Source organism: Caloenas nicobarica, chromosome 2 (genome assembly GCF_036013445.1).
Source record: "Caloenas nicobarica isolate bCalNic1 chromosome 2, bCalNic1.hap1, whole genome shotgun sequence".
In the NCBI taxonomy this organism is placed as follows: Eukaryota; Metazoa; Chordata; class Aves; order Columbiformes; family Columbidae; genus Caloenas; species Caloenas nicobarica.
In genome coordinates, this window is record NC_088246.1 from 41853777 (window position 1) to 41872304 (window position 18528).

Sequence of the window (18528 nt, forward strand, 5' to 3'; positions counted from 1 at the left end):
AGGCGGTATTGCTAGAGCTACAGCTAGGTTGTTGGTTGCTCTTGAAAATCCCAGTTGGGTACTGCTTGCATTTTTCTAGGAATTTAAGACTCAAGCAAATCAAGCTCTTGGTCTGTCAGTGCTTCTGTTTCCCATCCGTAAAGTAAGAAGAGTAGCTCTTCCCTTATCTCACTTAGGTGTTGCAAAGGTGAAAAATATGAATGCTTATGGGATATCCGCATACTAGAGTGACAGGGATCGTGTTTGTACATTGGACAGGTAGAAGAGAGCAGGATGTTTTATGCTGCTATATGTGGCAGGACCAGAAGCGTTGTGGCCTATGCTGTGTGGCCGGGACAGCAGGGAAAGTCACCCAGGGTGCCTGTGATCTGGGCAGGAATGTCACCCGGGAAGACACACTGGCAGAGGTGGCCTCTGGAGTGCCTTAGGAAATGGCACTGTAAAGTCAGGTAACTCAATTTTCATGCTTAAGAAATGAAATAATTAAGAGGCCAGATTGTGGCATAACGGAAAAGTATGTTACAAAAGAATCCCCACCTTTCACTGGGCAACCAATAGAGGATACTTGTGGGAATAGTAAAATCTGCGCCACAAACGAAGAACTCAACTGCTAAGGAACAGAAATTGTGTCATGAGACTAGAACAGAAGGCTAACCAGAAGATAGATGCTGTTGTCTTCAGAATTACTACAAACAAATCTGGGTAGCTCTGCTACACTGGTAGTAGGATGCTGAACTTTATTTCCTGGCCCTAATCACCTCATATGAATAAAGGGCTATGCTCCTGTCACATGGCCAAGATCAGTATCCACTGACTATGCTGACTCTGCTGGTTGAGATTACAGATTTGCAATTGAAACTTGGCAATTTTGTTGATGAAAGGCACGAAAGAATATAATGCAGCTTGCTCTGTCCCAGTTCTAAACTGGGGAAGATGCGGCAGATGAATGTAAGCACTTCTTTTCTGCCTTTCCAGTTGGCAAATACAACTTGATATACACACAGCAAAGACTTTTTTTTTTAGGCTCATCCTTTGAAGTTATTCTGTGTTTTAACATGAAATGCTAAAATAGTTACAGTGAAAGTGCTCTGAGGACCTGCTTTGCCAGTAGTGGCTCCCCTTAAGGTTATGGAGGCCTTTCAAGGTTCGTTCATTCAAATACCTTTAGACTTGGCAGGATCACCATCGTTACAATTATTTGCATTAGCATAGCACTTGAAGGTCCTGCAGCGCCAGTTACTGTATAGCATATTTTGAGACTCTGCCCAAAATAGCGTACTGTCTAAATACATGAGATGCCAAAGGGTGGGGGAAGAAAATACTGTCCCAATGGTATGTCTGCCTGTGGTGGAGCAATAGCCAAATTCGTACTTGGAACTTCATTAGGGTAAGGCTATCGGAGCAGTGAGTGTGTTTAACTGCTTCTTGTACTCGCAAGGCGGAGGGCAGAGTTCAGCAGGACCCTCTTCTCCCAGATGCGAGGGGACAGAAGCCAGCTGTCCGTATCGCTCTTTCACTGACAAGAGTCATAACAGCAAAAGCACTTCGGCCTTAGAGGCTTCTGCCAACTCAGCTGCGCCTATCAGGGCTTGCACCTTGTCTGAGATAGCTCTTGGCAGCGGCAGCCTGTGCCCTAGGAATGGCTCTTAAAATGACCCAGTCTGAGGCACCTTTTAGGTGACCTTGTGCGCAGTTTGGGCTTCCGAGCTCCATAACCTCTACTTCTTGCTAGTTTTGTTGTTACTTTAATCATACTGGAGGATTTCTGAGCAACACACAGTGAAAATCTGTCCGTAGGACACTCTTAGCTTTTCAAATAACAGAAAGAGATCACTTTAGATTGGGCACCCTCAAGCAGAAACCAGGTCATAAAGTGTCACCTTCTGACGTCCCTGTTGAAAGTGGAATGGCCCTTTTCGGATTAAAAGCAACCTTGAAGACTTAGAGGCTTTTTTGACTTTCCGCCCAAATCATACCTTTTTTTTTAAGACCTAGATAGTCTTGAAGACATGAACTGTGACTTGATTAAAATTAAAGCTGGAAAAATTGTAATCAAGATTTAAAATAGAATAACACACATTTAACATCAAGACTTCAAGGCAGATGTGTGCAGCTAGCAAGATGCAAATAACAAAAAAGAAACCCTCAAATGTGAAAAACTTGTTTTCTTAAGTACCTCTGAAAATCCTGATGATAATATGTCAATCTGGAGTTATTGCAGCAGCCTGTGTTTTAGTCCAGGTATGTTGTGTTCACTTGGAATGAACACATTCCCTCCTGAACCTCGATGCATGCCTGGCCCTACGAAGATTTTTTTTGAACGTAGTTCTGATGTTACAGTTTGGTGATTCGTTCTGCGTTTATTAACATTTGCACATGGTTTCCCCTGAGCCTTTTCCTCTGTCCTCCTGCCCACAGCCCACTCAGCCTCCACACCAACAACCCCCGGGCAAAGCACTGATCCAGCACAGCGAGTGCCCATCCGTGAAACAGTAGCACAACTTCTTTGCTTTGTGTCATTTGCTTTGCAAGGGAGAAAATAGGAGTCTTCACACAAGAAACGACTTTGTTTTCATCTTTCTGTTGTCTGTGATCCCCACCTGTTGTATATATGGTAAAAATATCTGGGACTTATAACCCAGCAACAGTCTGCAGCCAGAGTCATGTGTGACCGGGTCAAACACACACTTGCTGGAGGGTCATGGCCAGGTTACTAAGTCAAGGCTGGCAAGTCTCCACCATAATGTTTTCTTTCTCTCTCACTCCTTTTTTTTTTCTTTCTCCCCTTGTCTGTCTTCCAAACAACATTTAAAAAAAAAAAAAAAAAAAAACACCAACCAAAAAATACAACAAAAAAACCTCCTAACAATGCAAACTATTTAAGCATGACAAATTCAAAGAAGTTTTTTATTAAAAAAAAAAAATGGATGGAGGGGTTGAGTCACTGATATTTTGGATTTAATTTTATAGTATAGTTTTATGTGGCACATGAAAGAGAGAAATTTGTATTGAAACAATTGAGACCCACTTTCCCAGTTCCTGGCTCTTTCCTGGAAGATGATTAAAAGCAGACTTTTTTTTCCAGACGAGACATAAAAATTAAATGATCTACAGTATATAGTTATTTTTTCAAATGTTTGGAGGCTTATAAATAACTTCTACAATCAAATGCACACATACAAGCAGCAGAGAATCTGGTTCTAATTACTTGTACTTTAGTTGAACTTTGGCGTTTCCTTTGACTTTCTGCCTAATGTATGTGAGCTGTGTGCCTTGCACTCCTGCAGCGAATTCACAAAAAAAAAAGAAAAAAGAGGCAAAAAATCCAGACTCTGGTTGGTGCCAACAAAAATGAGGGTTAACAGAATGTTTTGACCAAATGCAACACTTTGCTATTCACCCTAATTAGCCGAAATTGCTGCTTCCCACCAGGGACCCTGAGCTCAGTATTCAAAACTCCCTTGAGGCTATCCAGGAAATGCCATTTGCTTTACAACTTCTTATTCTTTTAAGACTCAACTGTCCAAAGTGTGCATTAACATACAAGCTTAACAATCTAAGTTTCTAGCGAAACGCAAGGCATTTCATAATGCCTGCCTGCTTCTAGTTGGTCACAAAGTAAAATACCTCCTCCATCTGTCAACATGGTTTAGCTGGCAGTAAATTAGCTCTCACAAAGCACACTCTGCTTTTAAAGATCTTATCTGCTGCTTTATCTAACCTTTAGAAATATTTCAGACATCTCAGGAATTGTGAAGTGACCGATTGTTTGAGAGTCCCTGTGTGCTTAAGTGACATTCAGGTGTTGGGTGACAGTGCTGAGACTCTTGTTTTCTCAGGTGAGTTGAGACCCTGAAGTGTCACATCCCTCAGGACAAAACAGCAGGGCAAGGAAAGAAGCTGCTTTTTTTTTTTTTCAATTGTTTTATATATTTGAATTCTTCCTAAAATCATAAGACTGCTTTAAAAATGCCTCTTCTGGAAATGTCAACTGTCCGCCCCTCATACTTTCTTTTTTCCACCTCGCATGTGCAGACATGCGTAGAAGAAAGCGGATTCTGCTGTTGTGTGTCTGCTGGCCACCGATACGATACAGAAATAACACTTTGTACCTGCTGAGCATGAATTGCTACAGATGCCTGCACCGGATTTCTGCACTTCCATGCTGGCAGTACATATGTTTTCAAATAAAGAGTTAAAAAGGCTAAATCCAAAGAAGAATAGTAAGTCAGAAGCCCGAGTAAGAGTTGAGCACGTGTAACCTGAGTTCAAGTTTTCTCCAGAAAGTTCTACATCTTTCCTGTGATAAAAAGTGAATGTTCCCAAGCCAGGTTTCCTTAATTAAAAAAAATAAAAATAAAAAAGTCAGACTCTCTAGATGGTTGTTCAGCTGATGCAAGTATTATATTGACTAGATTAAGCCCTTTTATTGCCGTATATGTATATATGATGTTTTAGGGGAGGGTGTTCTGGTTTACCTGGGTTCTTTCCTTCTCGCATACCTTTTCAAATAGTCCAGAAAAATATTCTCTAGCAGCACCTTCAGCTCTTCAGTTGCTGACTGTGTTGCGTATTTATGAACTGAGCTGGTTGCTTCACCCCTTCTGGGTATCACAAGTTCCTGATGCTTGGCCCGTGCCTGACAGACCTCTGTTGTACATATGGTTTGTGGTTTGAACACCGCTATTGGATGCTGGGGCTTGTTTAGGATGAAATCATCAAAAAAGCAGAAGTATATCGGTATTATTCCTCAAAGCCTCCTTTCCCCAAACTGAAATCACAGAAGGATTGCAGGAGTGCAGTTGTTTTATTGAATGACACAACCTTGTTTTCCCATAAGGAGCCTAAAAACTGCCTTTTAGATGGACTAAGAGAGTTGAATGAGCTCATACGAAACACATTGTCTGCTGGCATTAGAGTTTTAAAGCTAAATTTTATCATTCCACAGACTGCTTGGAAGCCACCATAATTCATGTGCGAGCATAAAATAAGGCACAGAATGTTTGAGGCCTCTCAAAGGCATTTGATGAATCTAACTTTAATTTAAAAGTACTAATAGATTATTGATTCAAGCAGGATGGCTGTGCAGAGATCAATAACAGAGCATTGCCTGTCTCTCTTAAATACCAAAAATTACTGTTGAAAAGAAATGATCGTTCTTATCTCTGTTTTCATTAAGAAAAAAACTTCTTTGAAGTTTACTTGGTGGAGTAGGAACCCTTAGATTTTTGCTTTGCCAAGGTTCAGTGTATTTAACGCTGAAAGAGGTAAGTAGATTTCTGGACCCTGCCTTAATATTGCAGTTTATGGAGCCACATGTCATTTTACTTTTCTCTTTTTTCACAGCCTCATTATTGTTAGATATATAAATAAGTTGTTCCCCTTTGAAAGATATTTCTTTGCTTAGAATCAGAGCCTTTAACACTTCACTTTAGCATTTATTTTTTTTCTCAAGAATGCCCGTCCTTGAAGTTGATAGTACCTTTACCCAAGTAAAAATGGTAGAAAGGAGGCCTTCTCTCAAGTAATCAGGAGTTGTATCGTGCTCCCCAATGCCCTCTGTGAATTGTGCAGAACATGAGTTGACAATGAATCATGAGTTTAATACAAATGTATCATCTTTGTAATCTGAAAAATATCATGTACAGTAAATCTTGTCTCAGATTTTCCATTGAGTAATATTCTTTAGGGCCTGCTGTTAGTACTCTTGAGATTTAGCTCTGCTGATAGTGCCTAATATTTCTGGATAGATCTGAGTTCACAGATCCTGTCATTTCTGTGTATCTCTTGAAAAGTTAGAGGGATTTATCTGAGAAGCAGCAGAACAGCTAGGTGAAACATGAAAATGTATCGCACATCTACAATAAATGTGAGGAATGATGACAGCATATCACAGAAAACTAATGCAGATGTTTTGGAAAGATGTAGTTCACATGTCTTATCTTGCATCGTACAGCTTTCACGTCCTTTCCCTGAAAGGGATAACTGGCTTTTCAGCAGGTTCTAAACAAATGACCATCTAGAAATATTAAGGCAATAAAGGGATGTTGGGGTCATAATGTGTAAGTAGCTTTTTCTCAGGGAGGTTTTCTGGTGTTACAAATCTGAAGGTAGGTGAGGAAGTGCTGCTGGGTTGTGCTAGTTTTACAGATAAAAAAAAAAGAAGACTTGTTCAGGTAATTTTCTCTTCAGGTCTTATACTTAGTCGTTTGTCTCTTTACATATGTCCTGATGCATGGTTCTATCCTGTTGTGGCAGAATTGCACATTGTAAGTGTTACCTTCTGTAGATAAAGGCAAGAGATGTAAGAGCTCTCTCAAAATTAGATACTGATTGGAAGGGTATGTGCCACAAACAGTTTCCCTTTGAAGGTTGATATCCAGCGTCTGCACGTGGATCCCATGCAATTCAGTAGGCTAAAACCAGAACATGAGGCCCAAGGTTGTCCGTCTTGGGAGCCTGGTAAGAGATTCAGGCAATATATATCTGATGTGAACTGAAGCTTTTGTGGTGTTGAGAAGCTGGATCATGAAAAAAGATCAGTTTTTGAGGCCGTAGCATGTAGTCCTGTCACTACTTGCCTTACTTTGGTTCCCCTTAAATTGTGCTAGGAAAGACAAATCAATGTTTATTATACAAAGAAAAATATGGGGCAGTTTGATAGTTAAAATACAGCAAATAATTAGCAATTTAAAATTAATTAATGAATCATTCAATTAAATTTCTCTTTTCTTTTCTAGCAGTTGAAACTCAGAGCACCAGTTCTGAGGAGCTTGTTCCGAGCCCTCCTTCACCACTTCCACCCCCTCGTGTTTACAAGCCCTGCTTTGTCTGTCAAGACAAGTCATCCGGATATCACTATGGCGTCAGTGCTTGTGAGGGATGTAAGGTGAGTGCCGTCATCTCCCTTTCCTTTTCTAGGACCACGTTTCATTTTATAGAGGGGCAAAGCAATAAAATTTTGTGTGATTTGATTGTCTCCGGAGATGCCTTTACCTTTCTTCTGTGAATTAATTCTGATTCATGAGTGAATCTAAGTAAATGACCATCATGCCTGGAATTATTTCCCTTCATAACTTCTGCCAAAGTATGTCTTTAAGAGACTTCCCTAAGTATTGACTAACATGAGAAAGTGATTGTAGATGCAGAGATAATAAAAGAATAAAGTGAAAACACAGTAAGGCTCTTCGATGTCCATCTATAGGTCAGGTATACCTTGAGAACTCACATGGCCGTTGTCTGCTCTCAGCCTGGCTTTTCCTGTGTGCTGCAACCTCTGTGTATCCAGGGGGTGGAATTTGGGAAAAGGATCTGATCATCTGGAAATTTTTGGCGTAGTCTCTATCTATCTAACAAATCTCAAATCAAATTGGGAATTTAAGGATTAGCAGGTTGATATTCACAAAATTTAATCTGGCAGACCACAGTACTGGCACGTCTGCTACTTTCCAGTGCTGTGGTTGTCAAAGCATGAATTGAATGTGGTAGTATGATATACCGTGCTAAAGTAAAGAATGTCTAAAGACAAGATACACATCAGAGAAGTAATGTCTGCTAAACCATGAGTGTATGGCAATAATTAGAGATGTATATACAGTGGATGTTATGTGTGCAAGGAAAAAGGTAGTGTGAAAAATGCTAAAGAAAGAGATATCATAGGACAGATGTTCTCTCATAGTTAACTTTCTTAGTTATGGTACCCTAGTGCAATATTCTTTTTTAACAATTAAAGGAGAGACCTATGATTTTCATCCTTCAAATTAAAATAGTTGTGTAGTGCTTAGTACAGTGAAGATACTAATGCATGCCAAAAATGTGACAGGTATAAATAAAGTTATTAGCATAAAATAATATAAGGCATTTTGCTGGTTTATTTTTGTGACATTTTATAATACTTTTTCAGATACAGTTAGTTATTTTTACTTTATCCTGTGAACCTACAACTTCTTCCATGCTACTGGCCTTTTGTAGTGACATATCATAGTCCTGGGTTTGTGTCATTATGCAAAAAAACCAGATGATTGGAGTCTGATTTCCCCCCTATTTTGTAAATGTAGATACTGAAGAAGTGAAAGTAACTATTTAGGCTCGCCTCAGTTTTAGAATCACTTTCTGGTATTGAGGTTTTCCTTGGAGATCATGTCTGTATTTTTTTTGTTTAGATGCCACAAAACTATCAAAAGTTAAGTGTCTATTAGGAAGAACTATGGTAAGAATATGCTGTAGCTGATTTCATTAAATAGGAAACCTCATCATACTCAGATGCTAACACACAAATGTCGGTGTAATTTACTCACCCACAGGTTCCCTCTGAGCCCAGATGTAATTGCAGACTGTGGCAGAAAGTTCACATGTGCCTAAGACTTCATTATTTTTGAAAAATATGCAAAAATACATTGTAAGGTTTTTATTGATATACTGCAAAGCATTTTCATAAATAATTAAAACAAGACCACGCTTGTCAAAATACATTGAGATATCCATCTTGTAATGTGTTAGCTGTTTTTCAGCAACAAGAGAAAAATCATGTTCACTTATTTGCTAATTTTCAAGATGGGGTAATTCAGCATTTAGTAATAGCTGCTGTTAAAGAAAAAAAAATAGATGTGTTACATAAAAAAACCTGTCCATCTATGAGCAATAACAAGATTTCAAATCAGTCACTTGGCTGCATGAGACTGCTGATATTTGGGTTAGTTGACGCTAGCTCTTCAACAGGTTAGACTAGGATTTTGTCAATCTCTTCCACTGATTGAATCAACTTCCTTAGTAAGTGCCAGGAACTGGCAAAGAACAGAGACCACTGAGTCAACCAGTGGTCCCTTTGGTGGACAGTCATTTACTACATTTGCAGTTGAAAGTTTTGGGAGCTTTCAGGTCAACAGAAGTGATGTGCTGGGTGACAGCTGGCAGCAGTACATGATGACAACACTAGAGACAGCCTCAGAAACCTCTGTATTGCCAGCTTCTACTTTTTCTCAGAAGAATATTACCCTTTTCTTTTGAGCCCCTTTGGACTGTTTGGTTTCTTTTTATTTTCCTTGATCTTTGCTCTCCACTTGCTTTCACACATTCATTTCTTGGTCCTGTACCATAAGAAGGCTGCCACCTTGTACTTCCTATTTCCAGCCATCCAGGCTCCTGCCCGTACTCAAGTCTACCGTCACTCTTGGTTCCCAATATCAGTTCTTCATGCTCCTCTTTCTCTCCTGCCTTCTTCGTACAAAAATTTAGCCAGTTGCTTTGCAAATTTAAATAAGCACTGAGCATTGAGCACTGCTGCTAGGGAAGCCTTGTCTCCTGTGGATCTCTGCCTTCCAGTTGTTTAACCCAGGTTTATTAGCGAGCCTGTGTTTCATTGAAGGCTTCTGCTCAGTATGAAGCCGGAGTTCCATGCTGATTCTCTGGTGAATCTGGAAGCAATAATAAGGGAGAATTCATGTTACAGCCTTTCGTCTAGTTAGGAAACACAGATTTATTTCTCCTATACCTCAACACACATCTCCACGCAATTTCAAATAACTTTATCCTCTTCAACATTTGCAGTTTCAGTAAAGCTGACCAGTGTGTTCAAAAGCCTTTGGGATAGGCGGGCAACCTTGCTTACAGACAGCTGGGTTATACAAAGCTCATTCCATAGAAGCTAGACTAAAATATCAACCAAATAAAGTATTAATTATATTTTTTCCTCTCTTTTCCCCTCACCTTGTTGCCATTTTCTCTTTCTTCACTCCTAGTTCCACCATTTCTTTCTTCACCTGATTTGCCGTCTCTGTTCTGGGATGCTAAACCTTAAAGACACTCCTTTTCTTCTCCTGCATTGCACGTCCCTCTGCTCTGACGACCTTTTCTCAAGTCTTTTCCTTTTTCCTTTCTGACTCGTTTACCTTTCCTTTCAAACTCCTGGCAGTCTTATTTCTCAAGGCAAACTCAAATGGAAAACTCTGCTCATATATTTACCTAATTAGGGTCCAATTCCTTTTGTTTTTCTATGCTGGCTCTCCCATGGTTTTCTTCTAGTTTTCTCTTTGTTTCCTTCTCCTTTGTCTTTCTGCTTTGAGTTCCAGTGAAGCTGCCTTCACAGTGATCATTAGCAGTCTCCATCTAATGCAAAAGGGCAGCTTTCTGTCCTCAAGGTTTCGGATTGATGACTGCCTTTGATTCAGCAGGCTTTCTTTTTCCTGCCTTTCAGGCCTCTTTAGATGCTCCTCCTACGTTGCTTACTGTTTATTAAATTTCTCCAGAAATGGCTCTTTATCCACTTCTTGATGCTGTTCCCTGAGGTTCAGCTCTTTGGTTTTCTGTCTAAAAAGCCTCACCTACTGAACTGTTTCATTGGGAGACCAATGAGGGAGGCCATGGCAATATTCTGCTCATAAAGGGTCTATTTTTAATGGGCTCTACCATGGGCTCTACCAGCCAGGAGCCCTTGGAGAGCTGTGGGTGGTTATTATGACTTTCTGGTGCTCAGTTTGGGGAACACCTCACTGGAAATTTTATCTTCCCTAAATTGTCACCAATCCATGGATCATTTCCAAAGTTACCCCTATCTCTGACTTCTCCTCTGCTGTCTTTCCCTGATGTGTCCTCTCGCTCACCTCACCACTACCTTGGACATAGAGTGCAGGAAGACAGAACTTGCCATCCTCTCTCTGTGTGGCATCACCAACCGTTATCTCATGGCGTGCAGTTTTTTCAGACATCATGCCATGATGACATCATTTCTGATCTGCAGCATTGTAATTCACACACATTTGTTGTCCTTTTTCCTCTGCCTTCTGTCTTTTTTCCTCTTTTTCCTCTGCCTTCATTGTCAAACCATTGCTGTGGTCGTCGCGTGTGGTGATTAGATTTGCCCCTTCTTCTGTCCTTCCTTCGCCTTTTCCCACTCTCTCTCATCCTTGGACCTTAATCTTTCAGGTACCTGGGGACAACCTCCTAACCTCCTTGGCCAAACATTTTCTTGGTATTCTAAGCACCCTTTTTTTAAGTGATCCTTCTGTCTTATTCACCACCAGAGTCTTTAGTACTGTGCCCCACTAGAAAGAATGTTCTGTGGCTTGTTTTGATACTAACGCGTCTTTTAAGGTTTTTAGGGGCTGAAGTATTTCATAATATGCACATTTGAAGCACAACAGAAGTTTAGGAGCTATTTAAATGATTTTAAGCTCTTTTGTTTTCTAATTTTATGATGTTCATGCTGAAAATTTTATTTGTGATTATAGTTTTAGAGTACCTGCATTCTGACCTTCCAAATCTGAAATCTGGGAGCGTTCAGAAGACTGATATCACAACCTTTTTCTCAGTTCAGTCAGTCGAATTCAGCAGTCAGGATTTTTTTGTGTTTTAAACTGTTTTTTAAAAAAAAAATCGTGGCTTTATTTCTGGGTGTTATGCTGCGAAAGGCTCATGTGCCTCATAGCCTATCAATGGCTTTGTGTATGTATTAGAAACTCAAACTGATCTTCACAGCACATTTGTATTTTGTAAGAAAAATTCCAGAGAGAGAGTCCATCTTTTTATGTGTAAAACACAATATATTATTTCGTAAACTGTGTGGCATTTCAGAGGCCAATTTTGGAATCTACTTGTGTGTTTCATGACCTCAGTTAAAGACTTCTGGTTTGGTTGGTTGGTTGGGTTTTTTGGTGGTTGGTGGTGTTTTTTTTTTTTTCCTTCCCTGTCTCTGGGTGTTGCTAGATAGCACGCAAACAAATTCCATACAAAATGAGCAACTTGCATTTATCCAGCTGGTACAAGTGGTTACAGGGCTGGCCGTCACCAAAAGCTCAGTTCTTTGGTCCTGACCTGACTCGTCATTGTAGTTGGGTTTGCAGAAAGGGAGACTGAGAGTAGCGGGCTGGATTCCCCGCACAAGGCCGTCATTGTGTGGGCAAGGAGGAGAAGCTGGTGTTCTGGCAGCTTCAGCTGTCTCTGAAAGCCTTGTCCCTTGTTCTGGGCATGTAAAAGATGGCCTTCCTCTGCTGGCAGCCCTGCCTGCATTCCTGGCTGGAATTCGGTGGGCAGCAAAGATGCCTCGGGCAGTTTCAGGAGAGAAGACAGCACAGTCTGTCAGAGGGTAGGTTTATGGTCCAGCAGTTTTGTCTGAATGATCAAGGTGCCACTCTGCCTGCTGCTGATGCTAACAGACAAAAATGTAGATAAATCTACTTCAATACCAAGTAGTCCCAGGTCAGCTTTTATCATAAAAGAAGAATAGGCTTTCCTTCCATCAGAGTTTTCATATAAAACCACATCTAATTACATTAAAAGGGTAGCCACATGTAATATATTTTCAAAGGTCTTCAGCTATGAAAATATGTCTATTTGACACCTTCCTGACTGAAATATATATGGGGTTTTTTATTGCAAAGACTTTAAGTAGTATGTAAAACAGGCATTGATATAAACCTTGAAATTTAGTTCTATAATTCTGTAGGACTGACTCCTATCAAAAAAAAAAAAAAAAAAAACACATAGAGAAAAAGAAAAAAAAAAGAGAGAAAATGGAACAGTTTTTGCTTTGTCCAGATTTTCTGATCCACGTGTATGTTTAGCTTGGGAGAAAAGCTGACATTTTGCCACAGCTTTATCTTGCTTACAGATGCAGTGGGAGGATGTTCTATTACTCAACTTGTGGCCCCGAATTAGTTGCTTAACTTTGAAGACTGGGCTGTCTCTGCAGTCAGTGGAGAGAGGAGCTCCTCTGATGGCTGATTCCGAGCAGTTAAACTAGATCCACTCTGCGTCACCCTCCAGAGCAGCCTGTCCCCACCAGCCATTGGGTTAGGTGCCCAGAGCATGGATGTGTTAATATTCTCCATGATGTCCCCCAGGGTTATGTCCTTCTGGACACTGAGAGGGTTGGGGTTCCCCTGCTGCAGGTTACGAATCCATGATTGGCATTGGTCATTTAGAAAACGCTACTAACAGAGGGTGGAACTGGTCTTGATTTTATTTATGAATTTGAAGTTTGATGACAAGGATATTATGCTTTGGTCTGCAAGAAATTTTGATGAGCGGCCTCAAATATTTTAGGGGTTGTCATAGCAAAGCTTCCTTTATGGAACAGTTTCCTTTGGGACAGATGCCTTTTTCTTTTAATAGTGCCTCTTACATCACATAAGGGCAGATTTGCAATTTCTTAGGCTGTTCTGGGATTGTAGAGGGATCTTAAGCAGCAGTTCTTTTTGATAGTACCACTCATTGCACATGTTAGCTTCTAGCTACAATGTAATTATATTTAAGCCTATATTTATGCACCTTTGCTGGGAATTAAGGATCTAGGCATAAAATTTTCTCAGTTACCTAACACTAAAAAATAAAAGCAAACTTCATAAAACCAGCTAAATAATATTCCGTATATTTGGTTGGCTTTGTTTTCCTGGCGTGTTTTAATCACCTACAACTGCAACAGAAAGTAAGAAATGTAAAGTTGAAAATCTGTGCACGCTATGATTTGTATCATGGAAAGAGGTGATACTGTTTGCAGCAATGCAATTGTAAAAGCTTCTATTGGTTCAAAGAAAAATATAGATCAGCTTGAACGATCAAGCTGTATTCATCTCCATTTAAGCTGTATTATCAAGTGACAGTGCCAGCAGCAGAGATGCATGCTGTCATTCGTATACAGCTATGAAAAATTCCTCAAATCATAGAAAATTGCTCCTAGTTTCAGCTAAATCAACAATCATTTTTTAGAAGATGAAAAATGTATTTTGAGAAACATTTCTGTGTACTGTTAATGTCATCTGATCTTAAACTGTAAGCACTTTGCAGTGTAGCAACATTCAAAGCCATTTGTTTGCATAAAGCAGTGCTATATGCAGAAAGACACTGAATGAATTGTTACTGATTTAAATGTAGTACTGAAAATCTGGAATTTTTATGTATTTTGTACTATCAGAGGAGACCTAATTGTTTTAATGCTGTCTTTGAAAGTTTAGTTTTTAGAATAACCAAACCGGGAAATCCAGGCATCCCATTAAAAGCTGATATCTGTTTCAGTAAGTTCTTCATTAATTTTTCTCTTTGGAAGATGAAACTTTTGGTATATACCATATTTATTTCAAATTTTTGAAGGATGGGGAAGCATATGTTTATTGGAAGCCCACTGAGAGCAAGTAAACATGAAATAAATGGGATCAGAAACAAAAATTTTGTCTTACCATGTATTTTAAAATCTCCTTCTGGGTTGTGTGAATGACATGAATGAAGAAAAAAAAAATAATTGCCATCCATGACAGATAACAAAAATGAAAATTGTGTTGCATGTTTGAATGCCGTATTTGATTTTCAGTGCATTGGGCCCGAGTTGTGGATTATACCTCTGCTGCTGCCCTGCGCTGGGCTTCTGGAGCAGAGACAGACAAAGAGCAGCAGCATCTGTAGGGAGGTATAGGACATACATCCACAGCTAATCTGCCTCTTATCCTACCCGTTGCCCTTATAGACTGATGGTTCATCTTAAGCTGTGAGAATAATTGGTTTTACTAATGACTTTAATGTTTTTCTGGCAGTGATGCCAGTGCTATAGAAGTGCAAAGATTATTCCAAATTACTTGCTAACCATGCTAAGCACGCTGCTCCAGTTATTTGTTAGCACAAGGGCCAATGTCCTGTGGAAACAGGAACTGGAAACTACTCTCTTACTTTGCGTAAACTGTCACATAATAACATGTAATTGTTTGGCTTAAATCTCGCCCTCCCTTCTCGTACAAAATTCCTGATACCGTCAGTGAAGGATTTCTCGAAAAAGAACAGCATCAAAAACTATGGCACATTGGTGACCAGCCACGTTTTGGGGCACCGCTTGGCCGTGCTGTGTGCCTGGAAGGTTTCTGGCTGTACCAGCTACTGCTCCTCCTGCATGTTGCCGTCTCCTGTGAATGGTTTGCATGCAGCCATCCTGTTTCAGAGGCCGAAGGAGTTAACGGAGGTAGATATGGACATTCTCATCGTACACCAGCCAGTCACCAGGCCCATGACTGTTCCTGAGAGCATTTCCTCATGCAGAGGTAGCTTTCGTGCCTGCTGACCTTGTGTAACTTTTCAGGGTATTTTGCCAATAACCAGTCCATAACAGCTACAGTTTTTTCATTATTATTATTAATGAACTGAAATTGTTGAGTCTTACTCTTCTGGTTATGTCTATACCTTTATATACCTGAGAATACACACTGTAAACAAAGAAACTTCAAATTTACATATGTATGTACGCGTTACTATTGAAGTTGAATGACAGTTTCTCACACCAAGGTAGGTACTGAAGGGTCCATGTAAATGTGTTTCTCACATTTCTATCCAACTTTCGCCTGCTCATAGCTGTTGTAGCTTATTAGCAGATGGCTGAGAGAGCCAAGGTCCACACCAGATCAGTAACATGCACATGCTTTGCTACAGCTTCAACAGAAATAAGTAAATTTTATGTATGTGTAAAAGTGCTGTCTGTACAAATCACCTCATGACGTACCCACCAGAGATGCCAGAAGCAGGTGGGCTGTGATTCAGGCTGGTACGCTGTCCTGCTGGGAAGTCCCCTGGTTTGCATGCAGTGGATGTGGAACGTGTTTTTATTTTCCTGTAAGTAGGTTCTGATGGTTTTTATCTTTTTCAATTTTCTTCACTAGAGAGGAGGAAAAACCTTTTATTTTCTCATCTTGTCAATCTGTTTCATAGCTCTCCATTAGTTTAAGGACCATATGTGGCCTTTAATTATAGATGTGGAGTACAGGCTGTCCTGTGCGTACCCAGAAGGTTGTTACAGTGTAGGAAAAAAAATGCAGCTTTCCTCTATGTTTAATACAACATTTTATAATGAGATCTTTAGACGTATTGTAATTCAGAGGTAGTTCAGCAGATAAGGAAATATGGATATCTAAGCAAACATCTCAGAAATAAAATACTCTGAGATTTTCTATTAACAGTAGTAGCCTACTTTTTTTTAATACTATGACAGATTTATTTATGCTTACTGAACAGCAATTATAGACATGTAAAATTACAGTGAACTAGCTTTAGTTTTCCAACTCTGGAACTTTTTAAAAAGAAACTAGTTAATGAGACATTGATACAGAAGGATATACAAGCAAATGATCTGTTGAATTTAGATTTAGGTTAGCTTGCTGGAACCCACAAGAAAGTGCACTGGAAGAAAGGGGGAAGAGTAGAATAGTTTGCTGAGTGTGGTTCTGGCTAAGAGTTGACTTTGGTGCTGGTGAGATGGTTGGGGTCACTGTTCTGCTTGCTTTAGGCAACTTTTTAAATTGTAGTTTGTGATTTTCTTTATAAGCACTTCAAGATTCTCTGATTGGCACATCTTAGAGAAGTGAATCCAAAATTAAAAGGGTATCATAAGTGTACAAAATGGTATTATCCATTATCTAATTGTGTTCACTTGCATGTTAAGTGGATATTCAGATGCTCTTTGTTTGCTACTTATTTTGAATTTATTATGAAAGATACACTTACCTCTGTTTTCTGGTTATTGTAAACCACCACCCAGTTTGTAAGTGGTCAGCTTCCCAATTTGCAGAAATACTTTTATTGGCCTTGGGAAGTGACCTTCCATTGCTTTCTGTGCTTACTGACTGACCTGCTAATGGAAACAGAGGTTCTTTCTAATCCTGAATCAAATATTCCTTTGAGGAAATTTCCTCAAGAGGTGTTTTCTTTAGCTTCTTCTGGAAATGGACTGCAATGGAATTTGCAGCATGGATTTCAGAGCTGCTCTTCATGAAATTTCAGTCTTGAAAGTCAGGAAAGACAACTGGATGTAATTTTCCAAGAATCAGTATTTCCAGTATGGTCAGCTTTACAGATTCTTTCTTGAGTTTGTTTATTGTATACATTCTTCTGTTTCTTCTCCCTGTAAAACTCTTGCATTTTTGAGTAGCCATTCCAAAATTCAGAAACTGCCGAAGTTAAGATTATACCTGTGTGCCTATCTTTCCCTCTTTGTATGTAGATTTTGCTGTAGTCTTTAAGTATGGATACATTGTTTCGTGAGTTCCATGTAAAGGAGATACTTGTTTTGTGTCCTTCTTCCTATTTGGTATTATGCTGATTATTTCAGAGGAACTTCCTATGTACAGGAGACACTCCTAGGTGTGACATCTGTGAAGCTCAGTGCTCCACTTATAAAACTTCTTGTAGTGTTGAAGAAGCTATAGATCCAATTCTATATTTGGTAGTTTTGGTATGTTGATATAGGAACTGTTTAACTGGTATACTGCTGCAGCTGGTTTGTCAAATATTCAGGGTCCCTGCTCATAAATTGTTCTTCCCTTTGATAATATGCAGGAGTCCCCATAATTTCCACAGCTCAATTCAGGAGGCAGCTGAGAAGTACAAAGTCATTTTTGTCTATGAAGTCCCTTTGGATTTCGCATGGCCATGCTTAAAATTTCTCATTTATTATATTTTGGTGGGGAAAGTTACTATGCAATAAAAACTGTATCATAATACCTACATTTAAAGGGGAAAAGGTAAATTGTTTCTGGATCCCCTGTCTAGAATAACAAATACATCAATTACAAGGTGAGACAGCAGTCACAAGTAGTGCCAAAAATTGTAGACTTGGTTGGCTGTAAACACGGTCAGCAATTCCACTCCAGGTATAGCAAATCTCAGTGACTGCTGGGGACCCTTCCAACGCCGGAGGGGAGAGCCAGCAGCCCCCAACCACAGCACCCGAGCAGGCTCTGATCAAATGCTTACGGAGCAAGTTTGTTCCCGTTTCAGAGTCTCTTTAAAAGTGACAATTTAATGGGACCCATTACTGTCAGCTGTGGCCAGTTCTCTCTGCCTCCTCCCAGGCGCTTCCCAGGGTAAGAGAGATTTATAGCCGTGGTGCAGTCACTCTGATGGGCTACTGTGCATCCCTCCTGCTGCTGTCCTGGCTGGCTGCTCTCCAGATGGATCTTCCCAACAGAGGAGATGATGTCCCCATCTCCAGGGTGCTTGGCTTGCTTTGGAGCCCAGTGCACCTATAACAAATATATATGTAGATTATTAGGTCCTTACTTCAGAGTGCACTGTGGTCCTCATGTGCTTTCTGCTGCTCCAAAAAAGTAGCAGCACTCCAGATTTAGGCAGAGCATTTCAGAGAAAGCTCTGCAGCCCATCATTTTTTTAAATGAATGAGTACTACCACCTTTTTACCTTTTTTAACCTTTGGATCAAGGGATCAAGGAATTGCTCAGATGCCACTGCAAACCATCTTAACCAGTCTACATTTATCCATACTGTCGCACAGCGACTGCTACATCTACAGCAACAAAAGTGAAAACTATTTGGTTTTTTGAAAGGAAAGAAGAAAAGGAGTTAGGTGAACAGAGAGATGCAAGCACAGCACCCAGGAGCCAAGTGGATGAGGTAGCTAGAAAGACCTTTTATCTTATCCCAAGTCCATGTCCACCTTGTGATTATACGAGCTCTGTTCTTGAATCTGGCCATTGATAAAAGTCTGGCAGGGGAGGGAGACAACAGGAAAACACCTTGCTAAGATTTTCCTGTGTCCGATTAATC

The 18528-nt window shown here is 40.0% G+C and overlaps 1 protein-coding gene across 4 annotated transcripts in view; it reads left to right on the top strand.

The window, feature by feature from the left end:
* RARB (retinoic acid receptor beta) overlaps positions 1-18528 on the top strand; it is a 330006-nt gene that overhangs the window by 254879 nt on the left and 56599 nt on the right. For 2 of the 4 annotated variants that reach the window (XM_065629747.1, XM_065629749.1), the window contains one exon: positions 6741-6889. In XM_065629747.1, the coding sequence (XP_065485819.1) occupies positions 6741-6889 (149 nt within the window). The remainder of the gene's footprint in view (positions 1-6740; positions 6890-18528) is intronic. The other 2 variants (XM_065629748.1, XM_065629751.1) reach the window with 1 other exon arrangement.